A 24,645-nucleotide genomic window follows, 5' to 3' on the forward strand; every position below is an offset into this window, starting at 1 on the left:
GGACACACACCGAACAAGATTTTCACAGCAGGAGTCTATTTCGAATAAACAAATTGTACCTTGGTATTAGGTCCTGAGTGATGTTCGAACTTAATTGAGAACGACCTCGAAGAATTAGCAAACCTTTCTGGACTAAAACCTGAGTCCTTGGCTGATGCATTGCCGTATGATCGATCGCGAGGGTTACCTTCCACACTATGCTACATCAGATCTGGACAGCGCTTGTAGTAATGACCGTACTTGTGGCAATTAGAGCATGCTCTCTTCTTCCTCCAAGAAGACCTCTTAGAAGGGGCTCCTTTGCTTTTGACAACAAAGGGATCGTTGATGCCTTCCACGTTAACATTTGGAGTTGACTTGCCTTGTTTGCGTGACTGCAGGCGGATAACTAAATTGAGAAGTTCAGACTGGACTTCATCAAAGTCTGCAAGATCCTTGCAAGCAATATCACACAGCTTGTTGCAATTCGATGCCAACGCTCCAACTCGAAACTTTAAGACCCTTTCGATGTCATCATTCACAGGCATTTCTGTGCTAATAAATTCGTTCTTTGCATTCTTTGTCCACCTTTTGTATATCAACGAATCTGGAAACTCAAGTATGTTTTCGAACTTCATGGCACAGAAGATATGACTACAGGGAATACCACGTGATTCAAACAGCTTGCACGAGCACGAGAATAGATTCTTACCTCTATCGACTTCCACCCGTTGATCTTTGGCCGGGTCTCCGAGAGCAGTCACACTGAACTCTACCTTGTCCAAGGTTGTGCTTAGTACCGTTATATTCAAAGCCCCTGCCCTCTGAATCTCATTACGAATTTTCTTGAAAATGTTTCGCGTGAAATAACATGATGCAGATCTTTCATATACCTCCAACGAGGTAATCATCACTGGCTCTGAGCACTGAGACTTAAAGTCAGCTATTAATTCGTTGTTTCTATACTCCTTTAAGGCCCTATCCAGGTTATGCATGAAGTCAATGAGGGTGTTCTTGCGATTAACATAAAATCTGATGAGAGAATTTATACCTTCACACTGTGATGTCGTCCTTATGTAACCGAAAAACTTATCCCGGAGGAAACAATGGGACCACATCTCACGAGTTTCGTACGTCTTTTCCATCCAGGTACTGCCAACAAGGTTGTGCTTATCCAAAATGGCTGCCCATCTCCGATCAAAGTCTCTCTGGTCGTTGTTGTCGTATATAAGACCCTTAAAATCGCGCAGGAAATTAGGATTCTTTATATTTTCACATGCATTTCTCTGCAGATGCCAGCCGCATAACCGATGGGTCGCATCAGGCAGAACATTCTTGATTGCATCTCGCATGGCAAGGTCTCCGTCAGTTATTACTGCTTTTGGACTTTTCCCACCCATCGCTTCAACAAAGGTTTCCAACAACCACTTATACGTCTCTGTGGTTTCGTCGGATAGTAGGCCGGAGCCGAAGATAACAGTCTGCCCGTGATGATTGCATCCAGAGAAAATGACCAAAGGCTTGTTGTATTTATTCTTCTTGTAGGTTGAATCAAAGGCAACAATATCTCCAAAGCAGTGATAGTCGATAATTGACTGCCCATCTGCCCAAAAAATATGCTCCAGCCTTTCGTCACTAGTGAACGTATACTTTCCAAAGAACAGCGGATCATTATTTGACTTGCTAATCAAAAAGTTTATTGCCGCATTGGCATCCCCGTTTTTAACTTTTGCCCGACGATAGCGATCGATATGGTTGTACAAATCTTTCCGCGTGAAGCCAGTATGACGATATCCACCCTTCTGGAATGCAATATACCCCATAATATGGCAGCTCTTGACACCAAAATTATGAAGATTTTCCACTTGGACTCTATCAGTCACAGTGAGACGACGATTGGCCGGTACCAGATGCGCAAATTGGGGTGGCGTCAGATCGTGGTTGTGAGATTCCACAAAACATGATACCTTCCATCTACCGCAGCCGTAGTCAAGCTTTACCCTAAGCCGAGCTGGACACTTGGTTCGCGTTAGTGACCTTGCCTCCCTTGATATATCATCCAGATCGAGATACCTCATATTTTTCCAGCCCTCTTTGTTGCAAACAAGTTGCCTGCTAATGATTATACCTTGATTATCCCTAACTACGTCGTCCTTCCTCATTACAAATCCATGCCAACAAGAATAAGCGTTATAAAATTGGCAAGCCTCATCCTCCGTCCTAAACTCCAGGTTCCAAATATCCTCCACCATTAAATCCGCTATTCTTTTTACACCACAAACTTCTCCACTCTTGCTAGTGGAATCCAGCGAATCCACATCGTCGTCATCAGCATCATCTTCTACATTCGGTTGATAATCGAAATCATCACCCAAATCATTATCAGAATCATTCTTAACATCATCCTCCTTTATGGACATAATTTAACCCCTGCCATAATTTTACCCAAAAATGTCAATAAACAGAGCCAAAGGCAGCAACGAAGGAAAGCTAAACTAAGCTGCATGTAAAATTAAATGAACCAAATCCAATTAAACTAACCCAATTGTTTTGGACCCCAGTATTAGGTTTTAATTTCAATTCCCCAAACCTAGCCACAGCATAGAACTGGATAATGTTGCTTTATTTCCAAAATCCAGAATAGCAACCCAACACCGTAAACAGAGAACCGTTGAAAAGGCATAGACTATCATCAAAATTAAACTAATCTGGATTAACAAAAAAACTTAATCGGACATACCTTGATGAGAACCAGAGGTTGGGCTTCAACGGATAAAAAATGCACTGTCGGAGTCGGAGGGAGGTGACCTTTACCTAATCTGACGCACCTAATTCGAAGGCAGCCAAAAAATGAATGTTGGTAAGCCAGCTTCCAGCAGCCACAGCTTCGGATCTAGCAGAAGTTCTGCTACAAAATTCTCTACCGGAGCCACATTAGTTTAGCGTTCGCCCTCTCCTGAGTTGACGTCGACGCCAATCCGACGAAAGCAGAGTACCAGTTCCGGAACCTGTTACTCGAAGGAGATCATTCTTGCTAAATGGACACTAAAAATCAAACAGGGTTGGGTAGTGGGTTCTAGGATAACAAATTCCAGGGTTTGGTAGTGGGTATAGAACGAAGGCGAAAAAACCAGTGGGCAGTGGGTTCTATGCGTTTTCCAGGAAGTGAAACATGAATTAAAGGCTTGTGAGACATGCATGTTGAATTTCAGAAAGTGATGGAGGGTATTTTATAAAATGAAAAACAAGTTAGAGATTATAAATTATAATTATAAATGTTCCCCAATACACTATATAGTATATGTATACAATAATTAATGTAGTATTTGTTATAGTATATGTTCATTAAAGGCTTTTGCTATTATCAATGAATGCAATTAATGAAAGGTTGAAAATTTTTTTGATCAACGGCTTAAATGAAGACACATGTGCAAGGGTAACTTACCCACAAAATTGCCATGGGTTTGGAAGAAAACACCTAGTTTTTATGGTTAAAGTATCAGCTGTAAAGACTTTTTGTTAGCCATAAATTTTGTACATTTATGTACATTCTATTCCGTGACAAAACAAAATAATGCACAGCAAAATTTTGACTTTTGCCACAGCCACCAATATCAAAATTGGATAGATTAAATTTCTTAGCCACAATTTTTTTCCTAGCCAATGTTAACAGGTTATTTAATATCAGTTTTTTTATGGTAAAATAAAAACATGTACACAAAACATTTGGTTTTTTCACGTTTTATCAGTAGTTAGGTCTGATTTTTTTTCACATAATTTTTTGCTAATATTAGTGGATTATTTAATAACGTATAAAATAAATTTTTTTTTTCAAATTGTTGTTTCTGTTCATTTCTTTATATATATACACTAACATTTTAAAAGTAGAAATAGCAGTAGTATCCGATCCTGCGGTTACCCGACCTGCTTTTACCGTTGGGGCAGGTTTAAACCCGACCTGGAGTGAGTGGCGAAATCAGACCGGAGCGGGGTGTTGAGCGGGACGGGATCGATGTCAGGATAAACCCATCCCTACTCGCCCTGGAGTACCTATATATATACATTTTTTAAGATTTTAGGGTTCCTCAACCCTCACTACCAATGGCCTCATAGTCTCATTAACTCATACCTTCGGCCCTCAACCCTAGCAGAAAAGAGAGAATGAAAGTCACTTCTTCTTCTCCCCAGTGAAGCTCAAATCTGGTCACCTTCATTGCGCCGTAGAGCATTCCGCCGAGCTTGTCATTGTTGCTGCGCTGCCGTCCTACTGAATCCCTCGCCATGTTGTCGCGTTGCCAAACCTACTCGTGTTAATTGTTTTAATATATATATAATGAGTTTTGTGTTAATTTTTTACATAATAGTAATTAATTTATTAATTGCTATTTTTTTTATTTTTAGATTTGAATCTTAACCTTCAAATCTTTAATGATGATAAAGATGTGAAAAGTAATTAAGAATAAAAATTAAAAACTTTTTTATATTTCAATAATTCTGTATCTAAAATGAATAACGTATATGCAAATAGATAAATATGTTACAAATTATATATTTTTGTAAATATTATATTTAAATCATTCAAATAAAAAAATCCAAGACAAATGAATAATTATCGACTTTAATCAAAAGAAAAATAAAGAGTGTATTTATAATTATTTTGATGGTAATTTATTTTATTCCTACATAAAAGTGGGAGCGTAGAATCCTTTAAACGTGTACATTGGATCCACCGGTTAAATTAAATAAGAGTTGTCCTAATTTAGACTTAGACTTAAATATTTATCAGGTTTATTTTTTAGAGTCGAACCTAACTTTAGCTGAATAAAATTTTATTACATTTGGGTCATAACTATATCAAATCCAAATAGAATGAAAATCAGGTCTAAAGTAATTATAATTTGTAAAGAAGATAAAAGCTTATTAGTTAGTTGTTATTAAGATTTTGGTACTTGAATCTCTCTATGAATTCTAATTTTATGTATCTTGTATCTTCTTTTTAATTTTATAATTTTTATTGAAAATAAGTAAATCAATTTATAATTATATTACCTAATTTTGGTTAAAAAACACAATTTCAAGACAAAATATACCTTTTTAAATGCTAGCATTTGAGAACTTCTAAATCTCCAACCATAATTATTTATGATGCGATAAAATTCATTTAGAATAAAAAATAGAAAAAGTCTAGGAAGGCAGCAATTTTGTTAAATTTTGGCCAACATGTAACCAATGGAGAAAAGTGAGTCATTGGATGAAATCTCACACCATTAAATCATCATTAATGGCTATTTACTGGCTACCAATTACAAAAGTTACTGCTCCTAGCATTGCTAAAAAATAAAATAAAAGCGGCTCAAGTGTGACTATTGAAATGCTAGTCTTATGTAATAATAATACGATGGAATCCATATTCCATACACATACACAAATTATTAAGCCATGAGTAGGAAGCAAATACAAGTCTTCTCCTCATGCACTACATTTTATATATTATAACATCAAATAGATTGATCTGAAACGATACCATAAAGAACAACAACACCATCATTAATTTATTATTAATTGTTGATTGATAATAATTCGATCCATGCACACACAATGGAATAATGGCATTATTGAAGCAGGTTAAGAAGCTGCTTGTTGAATAATGTATTGATCGACCTCGAGGAAGTTCTTGACGGCAAAGTCCTTAACGGCGGATGGATCGGGAATCTCATGGCAGGTCTTTTCATACTCAGCCGTCCATTTAACCTCGCAGCCGTTGTCGGCGGTTGTGACGGCAATGTGTCCCTTGAACTTCTTGTAGTACTCTAAGAGGTCACCTTCGATCACCGCATAGCTCACTGTCTTCTTCTCATCATCCGCAGCTTCTATCCTCTCTTTTGATGATTTCACCAATGATGACCCTGCACCACCATCATATATACTAAGAGTGTGTTTGGAAAGCTTGTGATTCTTTTCTATATTTTGATGGTAAAAAATTATGCAAATTTCTAATTCTATTTTCATGAATTGTGATATCATCAAAATTATCCTCGTTGAAAAATTAAAATACCAAAATTAATCCACTAATTATCTTCTTCATTCAACACAACAACACCATTATTACGTACCCTCATCATTATTTCCAGCACCACTCTCATTATCATCAATCATGGTTAGTTGTAGGAAGTTTTGCCTTATATAGATTTGCATTGACAAATAATACAACTAACACAGCGAAGATGGCAATCGTAGTTTTTGAAAAGGAAAAGACTGAATGCCTGAATGGTGGTGGTTGAAGGTAGTGTTAGTGGGTAGGAAAATCACCTTTGAAGGCTAGGGATTGAGGGTAGTTTTTAAGGAAAATCACCATGTGGGCAATTTTGACTTAAAATCTCCTTTATGGTGGGATCTAATATAAAAAATAGGCACTAATGGTCAATTTTGTCACTTTATTTTATTCAATTTTTTAAGTTTATGTGAATTATTATAGTAACTCAAAAAATTAATTATAGGGTACTATATAATATTCTTATGACGCATGTGATTGAGAAATTGTCACATACCCTTTTATAACAATGAATCTTAAATTATTGATTATATTAAAAGTATCAATAATTTTAATTATATCTCTATATTTTTTTTAATTGGGTCTCTACACTAATTTTTTTTAATTAAGTCCCTTTTAACAGTAATTGATTTAATTTTATAGGGACCCAACTAAAAAAAATTTAGTACAGGGATCCAAATAAAAAGAAAAAAAAATATACGGATCCAATTGAAAAAAAATTTAGTGCAAAGACTCAATTAAGGAACCTAATTAAAAATTTTGCAAAACTATAGGGACCAAAAGAGTAATTAAACCTATTATAAATTATACATACTAGTTGTGAGGGGTAAAAACTATTCAAGATAAATTTAGCTCAAGTATATTTGATTTATTTTTTTTTAAATGGAAGACAAAAAATAAAGGAGAAGAAAATAATCCCTATATATTTTCCCTTAGTTTTACTTGGTGGTAGAAAATAATCCCTTAGTTTTGTTAAATAATTATTACCTTCACCATAAGTGATATGGCGGACAGAACCAGCAGCCTTGCCATCACCCTCAAGAACCTCAATGCTTTTGTAATCATGTGGAAAAGCCTTAGGGAATATTTCTGTGGACTCCCTAATTGTTTTCCAGAACTTATCTGCACTTGACTTCAGTTCAATGTCTACCTCAAGCTTTCCACGAGTAGCCATAGTAAAATATTATGTAGTTAGCTAGAAGATATGTTATGAGATCATAGGTATATGCATGTATATTATATAGTGGAACAACAGTATATTATTATGTTTTTTTTTACAATGGCTTTAAATTCATTAGGAAATGTAGCTCAACGACCACCTTATCTTATCACATCAAGTTAATGGCATTCACGTGCTAGCTAGCTCGCTATTAGAGAAACTTGGGACCCAATCACTAAATTTTTTGAATTCAGACATTTATGAAAGCATGTCGTTTCCATTTATGGGGGATTCAAAACTAGTGGACTGATTAGTGTGGTTTGTTAAACATGATCAATATCATTGATGCGGTTGTCCAACCCAAGAAAGAATCTGCTGTTTTTTTTTCTCATACATACACTGACTCACTCACACACTCAATATATGGTTCTTCAATCACCCCCAACTAGGGATCGAACAAAATAAATAAGAGAGTATACTTTTTTGGATATACGACTCACACACACGTACGCACAGACACCCTAACATATTTTACTAAAAGTTCTTCACCACTGTTTCCACTGATAATTTTTTTTTTTTTTTTTGGTGACTTGTTTCCACTGATATTTGAACCCGGATATGTAGTTTATGAGTATCCAAAAAATAGTCTTCTGGTCATCAGTATCCAAAACTATCTAGAAAGCCCAATATTCTTGATGTATGTAAGCCCAAATCCCTAGGCCTAAATGTTTTCAGCTTATGTTTCTAACGAATGTTTAAGGAGCATCTGCAGCCTCCAACCACACCGAGTTCAAGTCCTATAGGAGAAAAAATAAATTCAAAAATAAACCATTGTAGTGTATGTGAATGTGTTATGTGGGTGTGTGGTGCATGAATAATGTCTAAGATTAGAGGCGGTCTAATCTACTTGACTAAAAAAAAAAAAAAACATCTGCAGCTGAGGCTTGGCACGGGTGGAGGATTTGTATGCCTCTCATCAAGCAGCACCCAGGATCAATTTCCAGCAATAGCTGGATATAGTATGTGAGTGTGCATGTCCAAAAAAAAAAAGGCTCATCTGCAAATGGCCTAGAACAACCTTAAAATTTATGGATTGTGTAAGTATGAAGTATCAATATGGGAAAAAAAACATGGATTGCAATATTTAGTTATTTAGATATTTTGATTTAAAAAAATACAATTTCGGTTATAATAATGAGTTTACTAGTCTATTTAAATAAGTGTTGAAAATTTGAATTTCATTATGCATGCAGCAACCAATTAACTAATGACAAATTTTTAAATAAAATTTCGATTCGCAAATGACTAATCTTTGACCTATTAAACTTGGGGTATACAGGAATATTGTGAAACAAAAGAGGATATTCTTAACAAAATATACTTCATGGTAAATAAATAAAAGGATGTTGATTCTTGGGACCCCATAGTTGATGTCATGGATTATAATTAATCCTGAAGAAATTCTTCGTCAAAAGTTGATGATGATAGACTTTTAATACCAACATTGACGGTTGCACCATACAAGACAAAGATTAAGAAATAAGTATAAAGAGAGTTTTTGCAATAAATATAGCAAATGAAAATGTCACCCCAACCGCTACCTATTTTAAATTAGTAAAACGGAAAAAAAAAAACGGAAACAAAATGATGTTTGATGTAACATGGAGAATTGGGGGGTGTAGTTTGAATTTCACCATCAAACTAAGCACCTCCCAATGCCATGACCCCCACCATTTCCCCAACCATTGGTGAGCAAGCCCTACCTACTTGTCTTCCTTTTCTTTTTTTTCTTTTACCCAGCTTTCTCTTTACTTTAAAGCACATGCCATCTCATCTCTCTATCTTTCTCATTATGTTGTTGGAAGATATCTTGTTGAGTGTTCCTCTAATCTAACTTCACTTGCTCCGCAAGTACTCCATGGATTCTCATGCTACGGAAATAACTTTTATATGGGAATAACAGCTCTGTCACACACTACAACTATTCCAAAGTGATTTTTTACTTTAAGCTCTATTCAACAAACTCACCACTACTTTGAGGGTGTCAGGGTTAGTCACATTTCAAATTTTCAATCCTCAAATAGAGAACAAAATAGATAGACCCAACCATGCCATTTGGTCTGGTTTCGGCCTGGAACAAGCGCCGTCGAAGCAAGTCCGAAGATCATACTGACCCTTGTATTTTTCTCTTCCTTTTTTCTTCTTCTCATGCTTTAATGGCTTATATTGGGTGATGTTTGATTGTGGAACCAACTTGTAACATTTAGACAAAATCTATTCAGGGGTTTATAGACCTGCGGAGTGCTGGCAACTCGAAGAACAAGTAACACGGCCTGCGAAAAGACTACATGGATCAGCTGTGTTCACTCTCAAGGAGATGGAAGAGGCAACATGTTCATTCAGTGATGACAATCTGCTAGGGAAAGGAGGATTCGGCAAAGTGTACCGCGGCATTTTACGGTCGGGAGAGGTAACAAGCTCTGGATATAAGTTTATTCTCCACAAGAATTCATCATGATTCTCAAAATTTTATAACATCAGTTGTATCTACCAGGAAGGAAAACACATGCTTATTTCAAAATAGCTCAAAATTTGAAATTTAGATACAAATATATACATACTAATACAACATCTTCCTTCAAAGGTCGTTGCAATCAAGAAGATGGCGCTGCCAGCAATTAAAGAAGCCGAGGGAGAACGTGAGTTCCGAGTTGAAGTGGACATCTTGAGCAGACTCGACCACCCAAATCTTGTTTCTTTGATAGGCTACTGTGCTGATGGAAAACATAGATTCCTAGTATATGAATACATGCATAATGGAAACCTGCAAGATCATTTGAATGGTATGTCATGCACCCCCAAATCCATACTCCTACCAAAATTTCTTTAATCAGGATTCAATTAATGCACGCCTAATTTTAGGAATTGGAGAACGAAAAATGGATTGGCCCCTAAGACTCAAAGTGGCACTAGGAGCTGCAAAAGGCCTTGCTTATCTCCACTCAAGTTCTGATGTTGGAATTCCCATTGTTCACAGAGATTTCAAATCAACCAATATTCTCTTAGATGCTAACTTTGATGCAAAGGTATAATACCAAATAAACTCCCATCATTGACTTGTAAGATTCCCTTTCTTATGCTAATATGTATAGAAAATAAAAATTCTACAACCTATTTGTAGATATCTGACTTTGGGCTTGCCAAGTTAATGCCAGAAGGTCAAGAGACACATGTCACGGCCAGAGTTCTTGGCACCTTTGGCTATTTTGATCCTGAGTATACATCGGTAAGCATTCATGCCAACAGAAAAGAAAAAGAAAGATTTTTCACTAGTTTCAACACCTTCAGATACTGTTTCTTTCAAATATTATGTCATTCAGTCTTGAAGTCAGATTTTACTATACTCTAATTCAACAAATCATTTGCAAGTATGCCTATATCATGCTATCAACTTCTCATTCAAACATCAAGATGCCAAAAATGCTGCAGAGCAGGATCATAACCCATTGTATTTGTTATAGCCACCGTATTAAGAATCACTAACACAAACTGCCAGCAAATTTAACACTTGCTGATGCAGCAAAAATAAGCCTAACTTTAAAATTCTAGTCTGGACAGGATCAGTGCCTTAGTGGCTTTAGATGGATGCTTAACATTTATTAGGTTGTTAGTAAACAATCCAATGAATTTTATGTTACAATATGAGATAATGAAGAAGTAATTTGATTTTAACAACCATCAGCCATAGAAACAATTCTAGGGCATGCAGCATCATCTATATCTTACTTTGTTAGGTGAAGCAGTCAAGATATGAGAACCTGAAACACAGTAACATATAGTTCTCAAGCCTAGCCACCCACGGTCTAGTAATTCCAAGGAAATTTATATATTCAATAATAAAAAAAAGGCGTAGACACCAATAGATGCAAACTGCTGAAAAAACAACGCAGGTCGCCTGAAGGTGACATTTACAGAAACACAAGTGTTGATGTTTGAGAAAGGTCTCATGAAATGGCAAATCCTATGCCATTTCCCTCTCCTCCCCCTCTCACTAAAGAAAATTTATATTCATGTGGTTGCAACCTAGACGGGTACCCCTGAGTATACTTACCTCTCCTCAAAATGCTAGCTTGCAATTTTTAACCTTATTTCTTCCTGCATCTATTATCTTTAGACTGTTCACAAGTGGTTCTCAAACTAACATCCTTAATTTCTTTCAACATCAGACTGGGAAACTTACTCTGCAAAGTGATGTTTATGCTTTTGGTGTTGTTCTTCTGGAACTTTTGACTGGACGCCGAGCAGTTGATCTAAACCAAGGTCCCAATGATCAGAACCTTGTACTACAGGTAGGAAGTAGGAAATAAACACACATGGGACTATAATCATTAGAAATATCAAAGCAACACAACCCTGAATATCACCATTATGACATGTTTCTAGTTTGATTGTTTAAACCCTCTCTCTTTTACCACGAGAGATTATAGTTAACAAGTTCCAGAACTTTAGACTTACAATGAGACATTCATATGCAGGTGAGGCATATTCTGAATGATCGAAAGAAGCTGCGTAAGGTCATAGATCCAGAGATGGCCCGAAATTCTTACACTATTCAGTCTATAGTCATGTTTGCCAATCTGGCATCAAGATGCGTCCGAACTGATAGTAATGAGAGACCTTCAATGGCGGAATGTGTACAGGAACTCCTAATGATTATCTATACAAATTCAAAAGGTTTGGGAATGGTTATGCATAGTTTGAGATTGATCTAGATAAAAAAAGGGTAAGACATGGAACTACGATGATTTCTTCTTGATAACTTTTCATAGTGGATAATTGGATATGCTCACATTTGCAGCTTGGAGCATTGACCTGTCAAAGGTCATCAATACTCTTTCTATATGATATTATATTGGAAATTTTACACAGCAATGAACTACAAACAATGCGACAATGCCATGAAAATATTTTTTATGAACAAGTCAATTTACTGTTGTACATTACCTTTGACACAAGCAACCTCTTTCCTACAGATAAGAGAAACAAACAAGGATGCCTGAATCACTCATTAATCTCCAATCTCCAGTTAAATTCACAAAATTATGTTGTTATCGTTTCTGAAAGAAAAAATAATCACAAACATAAATATGAGACATAACCATCGCACATATTTGAGCATCCGATCATGTGGAAGCTAGACTTAAACATATGAGCTTTTAAACTATTAAAAAAAATGCCAAGTTGGAAACCTTACCTCAACAGTATTTTGCAGCATGTGTATACATCTGTCTAATATTTTACTCATCTGAACCAGAGAGATCTGTTTCTGAAGGCATATTCGACAGAGGAAGTTTCTTGCACATCAGGTGCTTTCGTCTCTGCAACATCAGCAGGACTAAAATACTATCTGTTTTTACAACTTTGTAATTTGCTTTTTCATACATGCTAAATGGAGCTTCGTCAATCATTCTGCAGTGCAAGTAAACCTCTCTTGAAGAACTCATCTGAGAAATTAGTTCCTCACTTGCCTTCAGCAGATGCCACCCAAGGCCCCTCCTGGAGAAGAAAAAAGGAGGGTTGGGGGGGGAGGGAGGAAAAGGAAACAGACAGTTATATTCATGAAAATGAAGTTGCACAGACAATTCCTCATCTTGTGTTTATTAATTAAGAAGTGTGATGTCAAAGGAACCACAGCATAGCAAGTATACACTCGTGACAATGGTTAAGGTAAAAATAAATAAATAAACGTAAAAGAGAACATGACACTTCACGCAAGCAAAATATACTGGGAAAGGGGAGGATAAAATGAACTCAACTGTTATCACAAAGATCTTTTCATTAACCCAGTGCAGCTTACAGATTTGGTAAAATAGTTCATTGCAAAACATAACTTGAAAATAAACGGCAGATTGACAAACCCTTCTCCCGGACAAATTAAGTCTATTTAAATACTATTTCTAGACCCATGCCTTCCACAAAATGACCTGAATCAAATTTCTGCCTTGTTAAATATTAAGGTCTATTTCAATGAATTTCAACTTAACACTCATTTACTGAGTCGGCAAGCACTATGCAATGTACAATAAAACCAGTATGACAGTTATCAAATATATGGTCCACCCTATATCTGTCAAAACAACTGAAACCTTGCTATTCACTAGTCACTACACAGTTTTGAGCTTAACAAATAACGATAATGGTTCCTACCCAAAAATGTCCCAATATCAACACCATATTAACCACAAAGGCTCCAGTGGGAACAAAAATCTAATGCACTTTGAAATTACAGCAATCACTTCATGAAAAACACAACACTAACAACGCATATCAGGTGGACTGCATAACAATAAGTACCCAGGTTGCTAGATAAAATTCAAAAACACTTGATAAATGTGGGCGTTGAAGATTATCAGCTACTTGTGTGATTTTGGAATTGCACTGACTATTAATGTAAAACAAAATCTGGAATTCCAAACTTCAAACCCTGACATGCTGCAAATAAGATTTTCTGCTACTTTTAGTCAACCAACCAGATATTGTTTTTTCTCAGTTAACAAAATCCATAGAACGTAGAAATTGATCTTAAGCCATAACAATGCATCATTGCATCATATGAAAAGTCAACTAGGTAATCCAGAACCTATAAATCAAATCTCAACCATCATGATACATGAAGCAAAGGTCAATTTACTTATTACTGATTAAGAAAGGCATTAACCAATCAAGTATCCAAGATAAGAATCTTAAACCCTTCACTTCACTACTCAATACCTCATTTCATTGCCTAATCGCCAAAAATTCAAGAGTATAAATTTTACAGCATCGACAATGCATTAAAATTGAACTCATGTTAATATATACCTCCGAAGCGACTTGTGAACCGCCATGTTACATATATAAGGCGAGTTCCTCGGAGGAAGTGGCGAAGGCATGGAAGTATTGGCACCCCTCTGGTCAAAGCAAACCTCCACAGTTCCCGCGAATTTCACTTGTTGTTCTTGTTGTTCTCCCTGATTAGGAGCGTTTTCTCTGTAGAATCCAAGGAGTGTGGCCATGTGAGGCATGAGGGTTCTCCTTTCCAGAAGGTACTTCTTGATGAGGAACCTGAGCAGCCCAGCGTACCCCGGCGGCAGCATCATTGACTCGGCGAAGGATTCGGCGAGGAGAGCGACGGTGGTGTCAGTCTCGTCGGGGCGCATCACACGGACCCACATGGAGCCGGATTTGAGGTCCTCCGAGTAGACGAAGGATTCCAGGAAGCGGAGGCGGTCGAGCTCGTCGTTGGTGAGGAAGCGACCTGTGCGGAAGGGGTCGTCCAGGTACAGAGAGGAGATTGGCGGCGGTGGTGGTGGTGATGTTGTTGAGGAGTGAGAATGGGAAGGGGTGGAAGATGAGATTTTGAAGGATTGTGAAGGGTAAATGTGGAAATTTGGGAGTGAATATGCGAAATGACGCGTGTGGTGTTTGGGGAAGAAGAATCGGTGGTGGTGGTGGGTTTGGGGGTCTAAAGAGAGGGAGAGGGAGAGTGTTGCGGCCATGGTGGATGGTGACGCTGTTATTGGTAATTGTGTGTGGGAAGTAAGTTAGCAGGTAGGTTGTGTGGAAGAGGAACAGAAGAGAAGCATGGCATTGAAGAGGGGTTGTGTGGGACCTGGAAGAAGAGAAAGGAGTAATTACTAATAACGATAGAGGATCGATTTCAATGGTCGTGGTCCCCAGCAATAAGAAGAAGAAGAAGAAGAAGAGAAAGAACAAGATGCAAATATGGATAAGTAGCAGTTGCAGGAATGAAATGGGTGCCACTAATAATAGTTTAAGGTCCTCCTCACTCCTCACTTTGCCTCATTCATCACACCCTCTCCCACTCCCATGCAGCTTTTCAATTTTTTTTAATAGAAGAAAGGATTTTAATTCATAGAAATAGTCCAATGGTATCAAGATAAAAAGTCACTCAAACAAGATGAGAGAGAGAGCGCGTGGATGGGAAATACAGGCAGGAGTAGAGTTAGAGAACATGATAAAGATCCAAAAATCTAGAACTGAGAAGAGTATTAACATTTGGAGCATCAGTCTTTGTCTATTTTTGTGGATAACCTGTCTGAAAACATATCAAAGAAAAAACTGTTTTAGTTGTTCAATTGGACGGCATACATAAATGACATATATTAGTCAGGTGCGGCTGACATGAATATGTCTCCAAATAGAGAAAATAATTATAACAACATAACTCATCAGCCACAATGTGAAGAAGTTTGAATTGACGCACGTCTAAATACAATCGAGGCCAGAAAAGAATAGAAAAACTAATATCTACATGAAAATGGGTGGACAAAAAAAAATAGAAGTTATTGTGGCCACAGAGGAGCCTAGTGGGAGGAACGACGAAGCCTATTAGTTTTAATTCTCTGAAGGATACGGTTGCGAAAAATTTGCCTCAAATTATTCAAGGACGAGAACGGGTGCGTACAAAACTCCACTGACTTTTGATTGTGTGTTAAGTGCTGAAGAGACTTACACCTTTAAAATGAATAGTATTCTACAATTCTTTCACAGCGTATGGAAATGGGAGGAGGCGGAGTGAAGTGAAACAAGAAGAGTATGGCTAAAGTGCTTTTGAGTTCCATTGCACGTATGGTCAGTAGACACTTTCAAGATGATAGGAGGTCAATGGGGTGAAGTAGTTGGGTGTGATAAAATGACAAAATCTTGCAATTCATTCAGTGTTGGGCGCATGCAAATCGATACATGTGCTATGGACGTGATCAATGAGTGGATACATATTACAATAGGCCTCAGTGGTTTCGATGTGCTGGTAAAAGAAGTGGGAGGAGAGACATATGGTGTAGGGTGTAAGTTCGAAAATTATACTGCTGGCGACGCTAGCAGCGAACAATGAAATAGCAGTGCAATAAGTAAATGTACAGAAACACTTGTAAAGTCGGCAAGGCAAACAGTCCTACTGGAATACCGGGACAAGGAGGCAAAGCTGCCAATAACAGTAACAAGAGAGGATGAAGAAGATAGGGCAGATTGGTAGTTTCACAAGAAATTTTGAATGAGTGGAGTTATGACAATTAAAAAAAATCATATGAAAATGGTAACGTTTGAACGAAATCATCATGATATTAAAGAAAAAGCTTATTTTAGGAGACGAGATATTGTGCTTGTTTGGTGATGCACGAAAACTTATCTCTCAACAAATTTTCCTTCGGCAAGTATACTAAATTGTCGTCAAGTAAAAACTCACAATAGAGTGAGGTCGAATCCCACAGGGATTGATTGGTCAAGCAACTTTAGTTGGAAGAGTATGCTAGTTGAGCTAAACAGAGTATAGTTTGAGAATTGCAGAAAATTAAATGGCGGGAAAGTAAATAGCAGAAAATAAAGTGCAGAATCTTAAATGGGAATTTGGAGAAGTGAGCATGGAAATAAATGGAAGAAAGTAAAGAGAATGGGTAAGATCAGAAATGGGAAATTCATTGGGCCAGGAGATGTTGTATTCTCCGGATCAAGTTCATTTTCATCTCTCCCTCAATCAATGCATCTATTGATCTCCTTGGCAATCTTAGGTGATTGGATCCCAATTCCTTGGCAATCTAATCTCTCTAAGCTTGAACAATTGCTCAATTCATTGATTTAATTGCTCATGGGAAGAGATGAAGTATGGTCACTGATTATACCACATGTATTTCCAAATCAAAGTGTTGGGAGGATTACATGTCACTATATCCGCCTAGACCCTAATTTGGTCCAACATGAGAAAGCATTTCTAGCATGATCTTCTCATCCCTTTTTCAAGGCTCAGAGGAGACCCAATTATGGAGAGTTTCTTTTTCAAGACAACTAACCGATTGAATTAAGATCGAAAGCTTTCTAGTAAATCAAAAGAGAAGAAAGAATAAGAAGAATGAAAACTATAATTGATCCATCAAATTACAACAGAGCTCCTTAACCCAATGAAAGGGGTTTAGTTGTTCATAGCTCTAGAAATGGAAAATGGCAGAAAGAATACATGCTTCAAAATGCAGAAAAGTAAATATACAGAGGGTAGTTCTCTAAAGTGCCCAGCTTCTCTATAGTTCAAAACTACTCCTGTATATACTACTCTTCTTGATCTTCTAGTGAGTTCTGCAAGTCTTGGGTGTGGGCCTTAGATCTTGAGTTGAAGCAGTTACAATCGTTAGTGGGCTCAGCTTACAGAAAGGTATGAGTTAGGCATAGGCGTTAATGATGTTAACGTTAAGTGAAATTGTGGGTTCGAGAACGTTAGTGGCAATCACCTTTTTCACTAACGTTTCAACCCCATATAGTCCACATTAACTTCAACATTAGTGGCACTAACGTGACTACTAACGTTGCCTTATGAACCTTCGCAAGCGTTATTGGGACTTACCTTTCCCAATAACTTTGCCTTATGCCCCTCTTTCCCTACGTTAGAGTTCACGTTAGTTTAACTAACGTGACTCTTAACGTGGGCATGCCTATCTTCGAGAGCGTTAGTGACACTTACCTTTGTCACTAACGCTCCAAACGCCCCTACTCTCCATGTTAGAGTTCACGTTAACTAGGTTAACATGGTCACTAACGTGGTAGTGAATGCCATCTCCAATGTTAGTGACAAAGGTGACTGTCACTAACGTTGACTCATCAATCTTAGCTCTACGTTAACTTTCACGTTAGTGGTCTTAACGTGACCACTAACATGGGCAATGATAGCTTGATCCAACGTTAGTGACAAAGGTGAGTGTCACTAACGTTGGCATTGTTCCTCCCTTCCACGTTAGAGTTCACGTTAACTAAGTTAATGTGACTCTTAACGTGGCTCATTGCCAATTCTTGGAGCGTTAGTGGTGTTCACGTTTACCACTAACGCTGGAGCTCTCTTTATCTCCATGTTAACTACCACGTTAACCTAGTTAACGTGGCAATTAACGTGGGTTTATGATGGCTTTACAGGCGTTATTGGTGATCACTTTTCTCATTAACGTTGCAAGCTCATTCCCATTTCACGTTAGTGGTCACGTTAACTAGATTAACGTGGCTACTAACGTGGTTCTTCCTTACTTCCTTTGTCCTGAAATCAAGCAAATAAAGTGCATCAAAGCTCTAGCCAAAGTCATGAGATTATGCATCATCAATTTGTTATTCAATTCTTGCAAAATCCTCATGAAATCATGTAAAATTCACAATAGTTGCTTGAATCAAGGTGTAAGTGTATTTTTATCCAAAACTTGCCTTATTCACTAAGAAAATGCATGAAACTCCCTTAAAACAGTAAAGAAAAGTTTAGTGAAACTGGCCTAGATGCCCTGGCATCACAACATCAAACTTAAAGCTTGCTTGTCCCTAAGCAAGTACTAAAACATAGGAAGGATGAATGAAAGAAACAAGATGATTAATATAAAAGTAAAATTCCTGGTTTATGGGATTTCATGCATAATAACTTAGGTTCATTCCTTTACTGGGTTTCAGGCCTTTATCATGCCCTTGATCACTCTCTTGATTGCATCCTTTGAGACTTCCTAGTTGTTAATCCTTCCTTCTTTTCCAAGGTTTATTGCATTCCTTTTTAGGCTAAGTGCTATGTAAGAGGGTGACTCTTTAAGATAAGCTTTCAGCCAACACTTCCGAACCAGTTGGTTCAAGGTGCTAGGTGTTAAGACACCCCTAAAGACTTACTCCCTTAAGTCTCTTTCCCCCATACATACACACTACAGGCACATGGTTTGTTTTCTTTCTTGAGATATTGGTGTCCAGCACCTCTTTGGGTTACTAAGTGTTCTGTAGCAAAGGTCACTCATCCTCGTTGAACTGGAATGTCAATTCTGGCAAGATTTTCTTGTTTTTGATCCGTTCATATTGAAGCTCATGGAAGGCGGTCTTGAATCTCCCGGCATCGGAAGGAGGCTGCTCCATAGGCTCCTTCCCTCTTCTCCTTTTAGAGCTAGATGAAGCCATGAGTGATGGTTGGTATGTTTGCAGCTCACAAGATGTGGCTAGGAGGGTGTGTATGGAACTTTTGGTGGGGGATGAAGTGTGTGTGCTCGAGAGAGGGAAGGGAGATGAATGAGAACAAGAAGTGTGTACGGAGAGGTTGTAGAATGGGGATCATTTATATAGAAGAATGATGGGTGTTTGAAAGGTGTGGATTGATAGTGTTGTTTTAATGACGGACGGTTGGGGTTTGGCCTTGGATGAGCACAAGGATCACCCCTTTTATGAGGGTCTTGGTTCAGTCTCCAAGGCTATCCAACTCCCAATGTTGCATGGCAACACTTCCAAAGATACTCCCCTTGAAGACAAGTGTGAGGTTTCCTTGGTATAGTGGCCGAATCTCCCTTCCTTGATTGTCTTATCAAGTACCATCAATACCCTTTTTAATTTCCTATACAAGACAAAAGGAATGCATATTGGTCAATTGAATTTTTGGTGGGAAGAATTAAAGTGTGAAATAGCTACTATTAAAATCTTTTTCTTTTGTTTTTGAAATAACTAAATACTTTTCATGAATACAAATCAATCGACCACTCATTCTCCCATGCATGCAACGTTGGTACACCAAACTTGTTTGTGATCATATGGCGCACAAGATTTGGAAATAATCTCACATCATGAAGTGTGTTCAAGCCCTCTTGGTGTGCCTTGAACACCAAACTTATCATGTACTATATGCTGCATGTAGGGGGTCTTATATTGTTTGTCGAAGTTGATTTAGAATTCATAAACTTTGCTTTATTACTATTATTAGAGATTAAAAAGAGAGGTATAGAACATGGGTTGCCTCCCATGAAGCGCTTCTTTAGCGTCATTAGCTTGACGTTTGGTCCTTGTCAGGGTGGTTGAAAGTGCTTCAAATCTTCCCCTCTTGCAGTGAATCTGTTTTCATTTGCTTTGTTAAGAAGTTCCACATGTTCTAAGGACAAAATTTTGTTGATGGTGTACACTGGTGGCAGCTGAGATGGAATAGTGGGGAGATGAGGTGGTATAGATAGAAAGTATGTAGAGACCACTTCATTCCCTGGAGAGAAATCTTCTGTAGGGATTTTCTTGTTTTTCCATCTCCTTGGGACCTTTTTTTGTGTCCCTTGATGTCACCTTGTTCCTTGTAGTTTCCTCTTTCAAGAGGGTTCTATTGCTTATCTCATATGACTCTGATGGGTTTAGTTCCTCTTGGATTACACTTGGTTATTGCTCCTTCTGATCACACTGGTTGTTACCAATTGGGGGTTTTCAGGTGTGGTACTTGTACTCCCTTGTTTGGCTCTTTCATAAGCTCTTTCTTGTGCTCTTTCTCTGACTCCTTGTTATCATAATATGCTTCTTGTGAGGGTTTGAAAACATTGAAGGTGAGCTGTTCATCATGTATTCTCAATACTAGCTCCCTTCGCTCCACATCTAGAAGTGCTCTGGCTGTGGCTAAGAATGGCCTTCCCAGAATGATGGGGTGAATGGGATTCTCTTCCATTTCTAGGATAACAAAGTCTATGGGGAGAAAGTAGTTTCCAACCTTCACTAACACATTTTCAACCACTCCTATTGCCTATTTTTGGGTTTTGTCAGCCAGTTTGATGATTACGTATGTGGGTGTTAGCTCATTGATTTGAAGCTTTTTCATGAGGGACAGAGGCATTAAGTTGATGCTTGCTCCCAGGTCACAGAGCCTTTTATCAAACATTGTCTCTCCTATAGCACAGGAAATGTGAAAACTCCCTGGATCCTTCTTCTTTGTAGGTGGCCCTGTTTGGATAATAGCACTGCACTCCCTGTTCATCTTTATTGTCTGTCCACCCTTCAATAAACTCTTTTTGGCCAGTAGCTCCTTTATATACTTGATGTAGGAGGGCATTTGCTGGAGGGCCTTAATGAATGGTATATTTACATCAAGAGATGCAAACATGTCGAGGAACCTTGAATATATTCTCCCTGCTACACCACCCTTAAGCATTTGGGGGAAGGGTGCATATGAGTTCAGGATCTCCCCTTTCTTTAGCTCTTCCCTGAGTGTGGATTGAGGTGCATGGTTTCTTTCTTCATGATTTTCCTTTGGACTGTCTTGGAAGTGTTCTGTTTGTGTGTCTACTTCCTCCACACTCCTATTATCACTTGTGGTGATCATCTTGCATTCTTCCCACCTGAGCTTCCTTGTTTCTCTTCTTGGATTCTTCTCTGTGTCACTGGGAAATCCATCAGTGGGTTTGGGAAACTGTTGAGATAGATACCCTACTTGGGATTCTAGTCTCTTGATGGTTTTTCCTTGGTTTTTGATATTAGCTCGCACTTCATCCTTAAATACCTTGTTGTCTTGGACTTCTTTGCATATGTCTTCAAGTAGAGTCTCAATTTTGGAAAGTCTATCCTCGGTTAGTGATGGTGGGTTGAGATTAGGTGGTTGAGAAGGGTGGTTAGGTGGGTGTTGATAGGATCTCTGTGAGGTATGTTGGTGGGTTGCATTGTTGTTGGGATTGTGGTTGTGGCGTCTCTGGTCTTGGTCTTGGTCTTGTTGATTTTCCCATCCAAAGTTAGGGTGATTTCTCCATCCAGAGTTGTAAGTTTTGGAGTACGGATCATTGATATGTCTAGGTGAGTGGTGCTCGAAATTGTGATCATCAATGGCGCCATCAACATGGTACGCTCATTGCAATCTCAACTCTTCATCACAACTCCGCACAACTAACCAGCAAGTGCACTGGGTCGTCCAAGTAATAAACCTTACGCGAGTAAGGGTCGATCCCACGGAGATTGTTGGTATGAAGCAAGCTATGGTCACCTTGTAAATCTTAGTTAGGCAGACTCAAATGGTTATGAATGATATATGAATAAAACATAAAGATAAAGCTAGAGATACTTATGTAATTCATTGGTAAGAACTTCAGATAAGCGAATGGAGATGCTTGGTCCCTTCCGTCTCTCTGCTTTCCTACTGTCTTCATCCAATCCTTCTTACTCCTTTCCATGGCAAGCTTATGCAAGGGTTTCACCGTTGTCAGTGGCTACCTCCCATCCTCTCAGTGGAAATGTTCAACGCACCCTGTCACGGCACGGCTATCCATCTGTCGGTTCTCGATCAGGCCGGAATAGAATCCAATGATTCTTTTGCGTCTGTCACTAACGCCCCGCCCTCAGGAGTTTGAAGCACGTCACAGTCATTCAATCATTGAATCCTACTCAGAATACCACAGACAAGGTTAGACCTTCCGGATTCTCTTGAATGCCGCCATCAGTTCTTGCCTATACCACGAAGACTCTGATCTCACGGAATGGCTGGCTCGTTTGTCAGGCGAGCGCTCGGTTGTCAGGCGATCAACCATGCATCGTGTTATCAGGAATCCAAGAGATAAACATTAGAGCCTCGTTTGCTTGTATAACAAGAGTGGTTGTCAGTCACTTTGTTCATGAGTGAGAATGATGATGAGCGTCACATAATCATCACATTCATCAAGTTCTTGAGTGCGAATGAATATCTTAGAACAAGAACAAGCGGGATTGAATAGAAGAACAATAGTAATTGCATTAATACTCGAGGTACAGCAGAGCTCCACACCTTAATCTATGGTGTGTAGAAACTCCACCGTTGAAAATACATAAGAACAAGGTCTAGGCATGGCCGTGAGGCCAGCCTCCCAAAGTGATCAAAAGATCTAAAGATCAAAAGATTCCAAAGATCAGAAGATGAAAATACAATAGTAAAAGGTCCTATATATAGAGAACTAGTAGCCTAAGGTGTACAGAGATGAGTAAATGACATAAAAATCCACTTCCGGGCCCACTTGGTGTGTGCTTGGGCTGAGCAATGAAGCATTTTCGTGTAGAGACTCTTCTTGGAGTTAAACGCCAGCTTTTATGCCAGTTTGGGCATTTAACTCCCATTTAGGTGCCAGTTCCGGCGTTTAACGCTGGGAAATCTGAAGGTGACTTTGAACGCCGGTTCGGGCCATCAAATCTTGGGCAAAGTATGGACTATCATATATTGCTGGAAAGCCCAGGATGTCTACTTTCCAACGCCGTTAAGAGCGCGCCAATTGGGCTTCTGTAGCTCCAGAAAATCCACTTCGAGTGCAGGGAGGTCAGAATCCAACAGCATCTGCAGTCCTTTTCAGTCTCTGGATCAGATTTTTGCTCAGGTCCCTCAATTTCAGCCAGAAAATACCTGAAATCACAGAAAAACACACAAACTCATAGTAAAGTCCAGAAAAGTGAATTTTAACTAAAAACTAATAAAAATATACTAAAAACTCAACTAAATATACTAAAAACAATGCCAAAAAGCGTATAAATTATCCGCTCATCACAACACCAAACTTAAATTGTTGCTTGTCCCCAAGCAACTGAAAATCAAATAAGATAAAAAGAAGAGAATATACTATAGACTCCAAATTATCAATGAAACTTAGCTCCAAATTAGATGAGCGGGACTAGTAGCTTTTTGCCTCCGAACAGTTTTGGCATCTCACTTTATCCTTTGAAATTCAGAATGATTGGCTTCTTTAGGAACTCAGAATCCATATAGTGTTATTGATTCTCCTAGTTAAGTATGATGATTCTTGAACACAGCTACTTATTGAGTCTTGGCCGTGGCCCAAAGCACTCTGTCTTCCAGTATTACCACCGGATACATACATGCCACAGACACATAATTGGGTGAACCTTTTCAGATTGTGACTCAGCTTTACTAGAGTCTCCAATTAGAGGTGTCCAGGGTTCTTAAGCACACTCTTTTTGCCTCGGATCACAACTTTATTTCTTTCTTTCTCTCTCTTTTTTTTCTTTTCTTTCTTTCTCTTTCTCTCTTTTTTTCGATCTTTTTTTTGTATTCACTGCTTTTTCTTGCTTCAAGAATCATTTTTATGATTTTTTAGATCCTCAGTAACATGTTTCCTTTTTCATCATTCTTTCAAGAGCCAACAATTTTAACATTCATGAACAACAAATTCAAAAGACATATGCACTGTTTAAGCATACATTCAGAAAACAAAAAGTATTGTCACCACATCAAACTAATTAAGCTAGTTTTAAAGATGAATTCGAAATCCTTTACTTCTTGTTCTTTTGTGATAAAAACAGTTTTCATTTAAGAAAGGTGATGGATTCATAGGATATTCATAACTTTAAGGCATAGACAGTAAGACACTAATGATCATAAGACACAAACATAGACAAACATAAGCATGAAAATTTCGAAAAACAGGAAAATAAAGAACAAGGAGATTAAAGAACGGGTCCACCTCAGTGATGGCGGCTTGTTCTTCCTCTTGAAGGTCTTATGGAGTGCTTGAGCTCCTCAATGTCTCTTCCTTGTCTTTGTTGCTCCTCTCTCATGATTCTTTGATCTTCTCTAATTTCATGGAGGAGGATGGAATGTTCTTGGTGCTCCACCCTTAGTTGTCCCATGTTGGAACTCAATTCTCCTAGGGAGGTGTTGATTTGCTCCCAATAGTCTTGTGGAGGAAAGTGCATC

The 24,645-nt window shown here is 38.2% G+C and overlaps 4 protein-coding genes across 10 annotated transcripts; 1 reads left to right on the forward strand and 3 right to left on the reverse strand.

Annotated features, from left to right (window-relative positions):
- Positions 1-200: 200 nt before the first annotated feature.
- On the reverse strand, positions 201-2,399 carry LOC130980643 (protein FAR1-RELATED SEQUENCE 5-like). The gene has a single exon (XM_057904302.1). The coding sequence runs from the start codon at positions 2,397-2,399 to the stop codon at positions 201-203; it is 2,199 nt and encodes a 732-aa protein (XP_057760285.1).
- A 2,779-nt stretch (positions 2,400-5,178) lies between these two features.
- LOC130982629 (MLP-like protein 423) lies at positions 5,179-7,269 on the reverse strand. Its single transcript, XM_057906672.1, has 2 exons — positions 7,019-7,269; positions 5,179-5,885 (listed from the first exon to the last, which is right to left on the reverse strand). Exons 1-2 carry the CDS (start codon positions 7,203-7,205, stop codon positions 5,605-5,607), a joined length of 468 nt encoding a protein of 155 aa, XP_057762655.1. The 5' UTR covers positions 7,206-7,269; the 3' UTR covers positions 5,179-5,604.
- A 1,591-nt stretch (positions 7,270-8,860) lies between these two features.
- LOC130981715 (probable serine/threonine-protein kinase PBL28) lies at positions 8,861-12,202 on the forward strand. Its single transcript, XM_057905364.1, has 7 exons — positions 8,861-9,368; positions 9,473-9,660; positions 9,835-10,033; positions 10,113-10,276; positions 10,372-10,476; positions 11,417-11,539; positions 11,726-12,202. The coding sequence occupies exons 1-7, from the start codon at positions 9,299-9,301 to the stop codon at positions 11,960-11,962; spliced, it is 1,086 nt and encodes a 361-aa protein (XP_057761347.1). The 5' UTR covers positions 8,861-9,298; the 3' UTR covers positions 11,963-12,202.
- On the reverse strand, positions 9,660-15,418 carry LOC130981716 (GCN5-related N-acetyltransferase 5, chloroplastic). 7 transcript variants are annotated; one of them, XR_009087018.1, is made up of 7 exons: positions 15,247-15,418; positions 14,052-14,841; positions 12,445-12,746; positions 12,195-12,307; positions 11,706-11,907; positions 11,431-11,533; positions 9,660-10,014 (listed from the first exon to the last, which is right to left on the reverse strand). XR_009087018.1 is itself a non-coding variant. In XM_057905366.1 (3 exons), the coding sequence occupies exons 1-2, from the start codon at positions 14,726-14,728 to the stop codon at positions 12,488-12,490; spliced, it is 936 nt and encodes a 311-aa protein (XP_057761349.1). In that variant the 5' UTR covers positions 14,729-15,412; the 3' UTR covers positions 9,660-10,014; positions 12,445-12,487. The 7 variants fall into 7 exon arrangements, 1 of the variants encoding a protein (XP_057761349.1); XR_009087017.1 differs by having other exon boundaries at positions 11,431-11,500; positions 14,052-15,412; XR_009087016.1 differs by having other exon boundaries at positions 14,052-15,412.
- Positions 15,419-24,645: the final 9,227 nt, after the last annotated feature.

The sequence above is a fragment of the Arachis stenosperma genome, chromosome 5 (assembly GCF_014773155.1).
Source record: "Arachis stenosperma cultivar V10309 chromosome 5, arast.V10309.gnm1.PFL2, whole genome shotgun sequence".
Lineage (NCBI taxonomy): Eukaryota > Viridiplantae > Streptophyta > Magnoliopsida > Fabales > Fabaceae > Arachis > Arachis stenosperma.